Source organism: Micropterus salmoides, unplaced genomic scaffold (assembly GCF_014851395.1).
Source record: "Micropterus salmoides isolate LMB-PRFRI ecotype aquatic unplaced genomic scaffold, ASM1485139v1 Ms_hic_scaffold_4, whole genome shotgun sequence".
Lineage (NCBI taxonomy): Eukaryota > Metazoa > Chordata > Actinopteri > Centrarchiformes > Centrarchidae > Micropterus > Micropterus salmoides.
Genome location: NW_024043372.1, coordinates 26,453,524 through 26,462,898, shown reverse-complemented (window position 1 = coordinate 26,462,898; position 9,375 = coordinate 26,453,524). Strand labels below are relative to the sequence as shown.

General features: G+C 41.3%; 2 protein-coding genes across 2 annotated transcripts; one reads left to right on the top strand and one right to left on the bottom strand.

Moving 5' to 3' along the window:
• Positions 1-31: 31 nt before the first annotated feature.
• Positions 32-5,075, top strand: b3galt6 (UDP-Gal:betaGal beta 1,3-galactosyltransferase polypeptide 6). Its single transcript, XM_038696751.1, has 2 exons — positions 32-1,048; positions 1,592-5,075. The coding sequence occupies exon 2, from the start codon at positions 1,602-1,604 to the stop codon at positions 2,619-2,621; it is 1,020 nt and encodes a 339-aa protein (XP_038552679.1). The 5' UTR covers positions 32-1,048; positions 1,592-1,601; the 3' UTR covers positions 2,622-5,075.
• Positions 5,076-5,408: 333 nt separating this feature from the next.
• Positions 5,409-6,863, bottom strand: LOC119885888. Its single transcript, XM_038696200.1, has 3 exons — positions 6,520-6,863; positions 5,901-6,028; positions 5,409-5,749 (listed from the first exon to the last, which is right to left on the bottom strand). Exons 1-3 carry the CDS (start codon positions 6,861-6,863, stop codon positions 5,745-5,747), a joined length of 477 nt encoding a protein of 158 aa, XP_038552128.1. The 3' UTR covers positions 5,409-5,744.
• Positions 6,864-9,375: the final 2,512 nt, after the last annotated feature.

Sequence of the window (9,375 nt, the reverse complement as noted above, 5' to 3'; positions counted from 1 at the left end):
TTAATTTAAATTAAATTGCCATGCCAAGGGCTATGTAAGATAGTATATACAACGCTGAAATACACTCCAAATTGAGCAATTCAAAAGTGGGGTGTTAAATAAGACAGATTTGCACACGCCTGCAAGTTGAAAGGTTCACTAACGTTACTTGTTCAGATCTAGAATCACAGTTAAAAAATTCCAACCATATAAGAAAATAATTAAGGGTGTTTGGACCTACATCGGTAACATTTCTTGATGTTGTTGAGGTTGTGATGCTCAGCCTATGAAGTCCATTTTAATTTAATGCGGCTACTACTGTGCTTTTATTTTGAAGCAAAACTTTAACATTCGGTCTTGTTCTGGTGATGCTCTGCAAACTTGACGCTGCATCAGTCGTTTCATGAAAGTGCGCATGCTCCAGTCAGCAGCTGTCCTCAAACTGATCCTTCTTTACATTATCCTTCTTAAAATGCCTTTTCTGATTACACGTGCCATATTTAATAAAACAATGTTGTCAGTGATCTATTGTTTTTTAAATATGTGATTGTGATATCCTATCCGTTGTTCGCAAAAAAACTAACTAACACAACCAAGCGTTTCCTCCCGTGTAGATTATATGCAATTTATTCTAATAACGTAAATAACAATAACAGAAAGTAAACAAAAAAGGGTGTTTATTTTCTTTATTACTTTAATTCCCTTCTTGCGGGGGCTTCACTTCCGTTTCCTCTTCGTCATTGCCACACAGAACTGACTTGGTGGACTAGTGACCACACTACGAGACAAAAAAAATGAATAACGTTAGATCGATACAGGGCTCAACTCTCCCAGCGAGCGATTTAACCTGCTTATTGTAACCTGCCTGTCGACGACGCTAAACTGGGCGGTGTTTATCTCATGTTTAGACCAGTATGAGCAGCCTGTGTGAGTTTGCATTCAGCGGAGTGAGATTGCAAAGTGCGCAGAGGGTCTTATCTCGGTAGCTAGCATTAGCCCTGCACAGCTGTCGTCTGTGGGCCCCCCTGGCTGTATCATTCACGGGACAGGTACCTTTTAACTAGCTAAGGTAACTAACAATCATTCTTTTACAACTGCTTACAACACTGTTGTGACAGTTTACTGTGCTACAAAGACATAGGTGTGCAGCTGAGTCGAGGTTACCTTGCTAACGTGCTCGATTGCTGCCGTTATTCAAGGCAAAATCTGTAGATTTAAGGTAACCTACTAAACTTTAAAGCACAGGAACTGAAGGTGCTACGACCAATTTAATGCCATTTGTTACTATACACAAACTCTATAGACATCTTTTCTGATGCTCATAAATGTTTGTTTACATCTGGAATGTGTGTAAACACTGCCATAAAACCAGCTGATGCAAATATTTTGTGCTGTGTGATTATTAACTGCACCATCATTTAGGCATATATTTAATTTACCATGAGATGAGAAACACAAATTTATTTTGTTATATGTCAAACTCTGCTCTTTGAGCCACTTGATATTCCCTCATGATGCATACAGAAATGTAAAGCAGAAAAGTTTAATGCATGTTTTGACATCAACCTGATATTTTGAATTACATTAATGCTAACAGTGTTTTTCATTCCAGACTCAGCACCATGAATCTGTTGCGTCTAGTGTGCCGCCACAAGACAGCCCTGGTCATTGGCACTGTGTGCAGCTTCGCTGTAGTTTTGGTCTTCTTGGCTAAATGTACCTCTGAAACCCTGAAACAGGGCCACCAGGATCCTCCAGGCCTAGCCCCTCGTGCCAATTCTTTGCAATCCCGTCCAGAGCCGCATAATCCCCCCTCCACATCCAAAGACCTGTCCGCATTCCTTGTGGTCCTCATCACAACCGGCCCCAAGTACACAGAGCGAAGGAGTATTATCCGCAGCACCTGGCTGGCCAAGCGGGACTCCGATGTTCTGGCCATGTTTGTGGTGGGAACTCAGGGGCTTCCCAATGAGGACCTTCAGAACCTTAACACAGAGCAAGGGCGGCACAAGGATTTGCTGTTACTGCCTGACTTGCGAGATTCTTACGAGAACTTAACACTGAAGCTGCTGCACATGTACTCCTGGCTGGACCAGAATGTGGAGTTCAAGTTTGTCCTCAAAGCAGATGATGACACATTCGCTCGCCTGGACCTCCTTAAGGAGGAGCTGAAGGGGAAAGAGCCCAACCGGTTGTACTGGGGCTTCTTCTCAGGGAGAGGCCGAGTGAAAACAGCTGGGAAGTGGCGGGAAAGCTCGTGGGAGCTCTGTGACTACTACCTGCCCTACGCACTGGGTGGGGGTTACATCCTCTCGGCTGACCTCGTACGTTTTGTGCATCTTAATGCAGCCTACTTCAAGACGTGGCAGAGTGAGGATGTGTCACTGGGCGCCTGGCTGGCTCCTGTGGATGTTCGGCGGACACATGACCCACGCTTTGACACGGAGTATAAATCGCGTGGTTGCAACAACAAATACTTGGTGACACATAAGCAGAGCTTGGAGGACATGTTGGAAAAACACCAGACTCTGCAGCGTGACGGCAGGCTCTGCAAGGAGGAAGTCAAGCTGCGGTTGTCCTATGTATATGACTGGGGTGTGCCACCCTCGCAGTGTTGCCAAAGGAAGGATGGAATTCCTTAATTTTTGTCCATTGTACAAGGCTGAAGTTGGCTTTTGATTTGTATCTCCTTAAGTCCGGAAAAAGTTGAGGCATAATGTTTTTCGACCAATTCGCCATTGTTACACCATTTAAAGTTGTGTAACAAGTCCCAGAAATCATCAAAATCCCTTATTGCTGTTAAAATCCTATTTCAAGATTTGGGGAACCATTTTTATAATGCCGAGAACCAAAAAATGGTCAATTTCACCGCTTTTTCTTTATATAGATAAGATAAGAGCAGGTCTAGCTCAAAAACACTATATGCTATCATTTTTGTCTTTTTTCACCACTTTCACCAGCTGGGTGTTAAACGGTCCATGTTAATTTAAAATAGGTTTGACAAATTTAGATATATTGGGTTTTGAGCTAGAACTGGTCTAAAGTGGACTGGATCGAGGAAAAGCAATGACATATCCTTTTTTCTGTCTTCACAAATAAGAAAATATGTTTCACAAATCTGAAAATGGGCTGTAAAGGTCCCATATTATGCTCATTTTCAGGTTTATACTTTTATTTTTGGTGTCTACTAGAAAATGTTTACATCCTTTATTGTTCAAAAAACACATTATTTTTCTCATACTGTCCACTGCTTCAGCACCTCTGTTCATCCTCTGTCCGAACACTCTGCCCCTACTCCCTGAAAGGCCACTTTCTTCTGATAGGTCAACTTTAGGAAGCCACCAGAGGGGCAACTAGCTGGCACAGTGTTTAAACGATGTGTCGAGTTATGTCTGGCTATGCGAGTATATGCATCAATGATTACTGTACAAAAACAACTTTATTCACTCATAAAGGCTGCGCTAGATAGCTCCATTCCTGATGTCATGCTGGGAGCCAAATCGAAACAGCGTGTTTGCATACACATTTACTGAAAGACAGAGCAGGATTAAAAGAGAGGATGGTTTCTTTGAACACACATTTCTGTAGAAAATACATAAAAGAGTATTTTGCACGATGTGGGACCTTTTAAACATGTTAGTCTAGTCCAGGTCTGATTAGTCGAAATACAGTAGTTTTGTTTTTTTACTCGCCCTGGCTTAAGCTTGATTTATACTCATGCGTCAGGGCTACTTGCCTAGCCAGGCATTTATACTTGTGCGTCTGTGTCGCTGTTGTTCTGCAATTACGCAGACAAACGCTAGTTGGCGGTAGCGCTACAGCGTCCACTGTGTTGACTTTTGCCGGCCAGGCAAGCCAACTTGCGGTTTAGACCTCGGCTAACGTGAATGGGGGTAAAATTGTGCGGCTGTGACTTTTCAAATGTTACCGACCGAATGGATCGCATTCTGATAGTGAAACAAGTCACTATTCAGAACGCTTGAATAGGAAGCCAACTTCAGCCTCGTGTCGTTTTTGACCCATAAATTCCCTTGGCCTTGTTATTTGGACCCATGCTCATGTCAGTGCTCTGCTTTTTCCTTTCTGTTTACCACATCGGTGGCCTACTTCTCTCCTCTGTCTGTGCTTCTTCTGCCGCACCTCTTGCTAAATAGTTCCACTACAAGATATGTTTCAAGGTTATTTCAGTGTAGTAGATAGTACATGGAAACACAGACGGGAGGTTGTTACCCTGCCATGATGTCTACATTTTTTGTGAAAGCTAATTTTTTTGTACTTTATTTATTGTTAATTTATTCAGCAGCAAACACAACACACTGGTGTTGAGATGAGACAGAAGCACACGTGGCCTGTGGTTGCTGCTTGTGAGTAGTATTTGTATTTATAAACATGTTGGGGAGAGGGGTACTTATGATTCACAGAATTAATGGACAAGAAATGTTAATTTTTTTAAATGTAAAACTTGTTTACGGTCAATGGTACACAAGGTTTCATGTATCTGGAGGTGCGAAGAATGTGTAAGAGAAAATGGTTGAATGTGTTTTATTCAGCAGGCCTTCTTATTCCTTATACTGCAACAGTCTCACTTTAAAGTTTAGGTCATACATACGCACATTTACTGTGCAGAGATACCAAGTTATTTTATGAATGTTTGTTTGGAGCGCACCACAGATTCAGATCGAGAAACTTGATATAGACTAGCAGCTGGCACTTGGTCACTTTTTTAAACGCGAAACATCATTTTACAGTCCACCAATCATTATTCAGTGATTACTTTGTTTTCTGATGTTAAGCTCTCCAACCTGAACTTACCCTGTGATGTCAGTAGCTGTGTCCTAAAACTTGTGAAATGTGTACAGCGTTGATTAAAGGGTACGATACGTTTGAGCACAAATGACAACAAAAGGAAAGCTCCAAAAGGAGCAACATACAACCGAGCTCATTTTCAGACTGCTGTTGCGTTTTTGTGAATAATGACATAACCGTTCTCTCGCTGTTGTCACTAGCAGATTCTGATTCAATTCAGCTTTTAAGTTTCAGTGTTTTGACGTACATGGTCAGCCTCCCTGGATGTTTTATTAAACATTTTAAATGTATTTTTGTCACTTATATTCTTATGTATTCATTGTTTGAAAGGATATGTCATATTCAAATGAATGCATGTTGTACACTTCTCTACAAAAGGCAGAATTGCTACCATGAGGACTTCACAAAATGCTTTAAAAAAAAATACCAAATGCTAATATAATACTAAATAAAATTGCCTTACTTCTATAGCTGTTATATTTAGAAATGTTTCAATTGTAAAAACATGCTTTGATTTTACACAACCCAGGTTTTAGAGGAACTACATCAAGCATGTGGCCTGACGAATAATATAATAATAATATATGCTAATGTGGCTCGGGAAAGAGAAGTTTGGGGTCCCCTGCTGGAGCTGCTGCCCCCGCGACCCGACCCAGGATAAGCAGATGAAGATGGATGGATGATGGATGATGGACATCAAGCATGTTACATTGGGAAATTCCAAACTGCCGTGTGAATCTACATGATCCATTATGCTTAAACATTAGTATTAAAATAAGGGAGCTGAATTTTGATTAATCCAATCCGAAATATATTCAATTGCCAATCTGTGATGAATTAATTTGTCCATTTACTGTGCTCGTCACTAGGAAAAGGTTTGGATACACTTCAGGGTTCGTCTCACACGAACAAACTCAGGTTCGTTCTGCAGGCTCTCACTCCTCTTCTCCTCTTCCAGCTCATACTGCAAGACAGGAAACATCTGTGTTTGGACATCCTCCTCAGTAACATTGCATATTTGCCAATATCTGCAGGCTTGCTCACACACGCCCAAAAAGTAGAATATATGATTACAAATGCTGGATTCCCCAGGTTTCTGTGGTTAACATACGTACGCCTTGCACAGAGTTTCATCTCCAGGTCAGAGGGAGGACAGAGGGCCAGCTCGCTCTGCTTGTTCTGCTCTTGCTGTCTGCGCTCCAGCACACACTGCTGCTCTGTCCTTTTTCTGGGCAGTAGACCTCTGAGGACACATGAGGGTGGGGGGGAGTAAGAGGGAATACTGATGAGATAGATCACTGCATGACGATAAGCAGCCAAAAAAGAAAATGACTTCCCCGGAACATAAATTAAAGGTAGCTCTAAATGAAGCTCAATGATGAGGTCTGGGAGTTATCTTGAGTAATCATATCATCATATGGACATTTGGACACAATGTCATTGGGTTCCTGAAGTAGCTTTTTGTCCAACCGCATAAGAACCACAAACCAAACTCTGTGTAGTGATTTACATGTTTGCTTTCTCAGACACAAGAGAGTGAAAGCACTTGCCTCCCTGTTGAGAGATTATCAGTGATCTCTTGTATCTTTGATGTGATCAGTGTTAAACACCACCTAAACATGTGGCTTATCCCCAGCCACAACACTGTTCCGCTTGACATAAGGTATAAGAGGATTCTCTGACTGAGGCAGGAGACAAATAAAATATTTTCTTAGAGCAGCTGAGTAGACGTACCTTGACTTATCATATCCCACTTGTGTGTACATGGATCGGCCCGTTCCTACTGCCTGTGTGACCTGGTTACAGATGGCAGGTACAGAGCGCAGTGTTTCCTCACCTTCTGTGGCAGAATAGCAGCTCTTGGTGAAGGGCTCGGTGTTGGTGGGAAGCCAGGACTGGATTTGGCAGCTTCCTGGGTTTGATGAGGTCACCGCCCTCCTGTTGTTGACACTCAGTCCCCTGGTGTGGTGGGACCATCCGCCAGCGATGTCCCTCTGACACAAATAAATATAAGCCAGCACACACAGGCATATATCCTTGTCAGTCTTGTATCTAGTACACTCCTGCAAACACTGCATGAGTAGAGTCTCTGTTGGTAGATACTGTGCATGTTAAAAAATGGTGCTGCTTATGTTCAAGTTGTATGTGTCATCATAAGAGTGTTTTAAAGTGATGGGCTACCACTTACGACCAAATGTTAAGAGTGTGTCATTTGTTCCTTAGCTTCAGTTAACCAGTATAAACTTGACTTTCAACTTGTCCATTGTTTAATATGATCTTACCTCTTCTATTTCGAAGAACCATTTTTTGTGATACCTGAATGAAGAACAGCAGGAAAGTAAGTCAGTTCCATTCGCAAAATTTGCACTTTGAAAACGTGAAAGACTGCATAGATCTTTAATATATTTATAGAACATAAAACATGTAAATCTACACCAGACTGTCAGCAACATTAAAATTAAAGAACTTGTCAAACAAGCTTAAACAGTTTTGTTGTCAGATTATTGTCCTCAAAATGACACAACTCATAGTACGATCTTGCCGGAACGAGAGAAAGAGATCACAAATCATGCTTTCAGTCAGTTTAGTGACTATTTCTCTTACCAACATCCATGCCAGGAGAAATTTTTGCAAAATGAAGTCAACAAGGTTTTTGTGTATTATCAGCCCAGAAGAAACCTATAGGCAATTTTTTGCCCACTTAATCATATTTTTACTACTTTAATTCATTATCCACACCATTACTGAAACTATCATCACACCATAGAACTAATTATAATATCAGTCTTACCTGTGTACTATGGTAGAGACGCATTGCTGAAAAGAGAGCTGTGCTGAAGTCCGTTGTCGCAGAAGCAAGGGCAGAAGAAGAAGAAGCAGAAGCTAACTGTTGTTCTAAGGGTGCACAGTGAAGCTGATCTGAACAGGTGTGCTGCACTGTCCTGTGGTCAAATCTTATTAACAGTCTTACGACGCTTTGTTCAAGCCTTGTTCCCTCCAGGAGAGAAACTTCTGTTGTCTCTGACAACATATGGAGGATTAGGATAAAGTAATGTAATGATTAGGATAATGAAACACCAACAAAACAAATAATATATACCTTGTGGGTCCAACTATTATCACACACACTGAGGGGAGTCAAGGTTCACGCTAAATTCTACTTTAGTGTTGGTCTAGCAATTAATCTATACTTTTTACACACCGCTGCCCTGCTGCCTTCAAATTATATTCAAGCTGGAAAAACTACCCTCTGAAAGAGAGGAAACTTTCATGGTCCTGAGGAGACATCAGGTAAAATGCGGGATATATAAAGACCTTTTTCAGCCCTGCAAAAACATACTAAATAGAAATGTGGGGATTAAGTATGAAGGGCAAATAACGATGGTAAGAGGATGTGCCAAATAGTGGCAGTGGATGTTGCTTGTGATGCAAAATGTGTGTAGTATTAAAAAAGTGAAAATATTGAATTAGGACTAATCACTACATGTGACATATAACGTGGGTGTGCAATGTAAAACGTTTTTATAGATGCAACTAGTATGAGCAGAAGGCTGAGGTTTAGGCATTATATATGGGTTCCAGAACTCAATGAGACAAAGTGTGTAGAAGTGCATTTTATGTATACAGGCAGGTATCACATAGTTGCAGAAATAGATAGGTTTTTCAGCCTGCCTATGATGACAGAGTAAGTCTAGTGGGTTTGAATTAATGGCGGTAGATGGGAGCATATGCACAGTATAACAGATATAACAGATAGGTTAGATATACATATAAACTAATGTTTTACTGGTTAATCTGGAGCAGATTGTTACATAACACAAGGTGGTTTGTAGTCTATGGGTCTTACATGCAGTGCAGGTACCCTGATTCAGTACTGTCTTGACTGGCTGAGACTGAGGTTATTTGGACAGAAAGCACCCGGGAATGTCTGATGGCTGTCAACACAAATTGCTCCATGGTGGACCGCAGGGAATGAGGTGGAGGTGGAAGCTCATTGCAGTGTGGGTGGAAGCTCAGTTTAATCCTCATCCTTCCCTCTGTGCCGCCCACGGTGTGTCCAGGTTCAGAGCTGCAGCAGAGCCAGCATTTTTCACCACTTTGTTAATCCTATACGCTTGTCTTCCTTCCACTGTAGGTACTGTCTCCATGTCAAATATGTCAGAGTACAGTGTGCTTGCCATATCCTGTGAGAAATGTTGTTGTGAGCATATTTCGTTCTGCCTTCTCATGTGGTATATGTGTCTATTAACAGTCCTGTCCATTTGTTGGTAATACATTCTCCAGACAATATAACATTCAATTTCCTTCTAATAGATGTTGACCATGGTCATGGATACTATACAAACATACTACATGGTCTGTTAGACTACAATCTGTTAAATTATGTACACTGACGCATACTGAGGAGAAGGTTGCCCTGTGTTCACTTGTGTTGTCAATTTATGGAATTTATTATTGTTTATCAATAAAATGGTTTTCTGGACAAGTTTAAATTTCAGGTTGGTGTGCAGGGAGCTGTGAGTCATATATTCCAGTAGATGGCAGTAATGCTAGATGGACAACGACAAATATAAAACGTGAAAGAAGTTC

Bases quoted from the DNA above. Each gene is read 5' to 3' on its own strand.
- LOC119885888 (XM_038696200.1), bottom strand. From the start codon at position 6,863: ATGCAGTGTTTGCAGGAGTGTACTAGATACAAGACTGACAAGGATATA. The intron at 6,029-6,519 runs GTACGTCTACTC...ATGTGTCCTCAG, and splicing joins GTGGGATATGATAAGTCAAG to AGGTCTACTGCCCAGAAAAA.
- b3galt6 (XM_038696751.1), top strand. From the start codon at position 1,602: ATGAATCTGTTGCGTCTAGTGTGCCGCCACAAGACAGCCCTGGTCATT.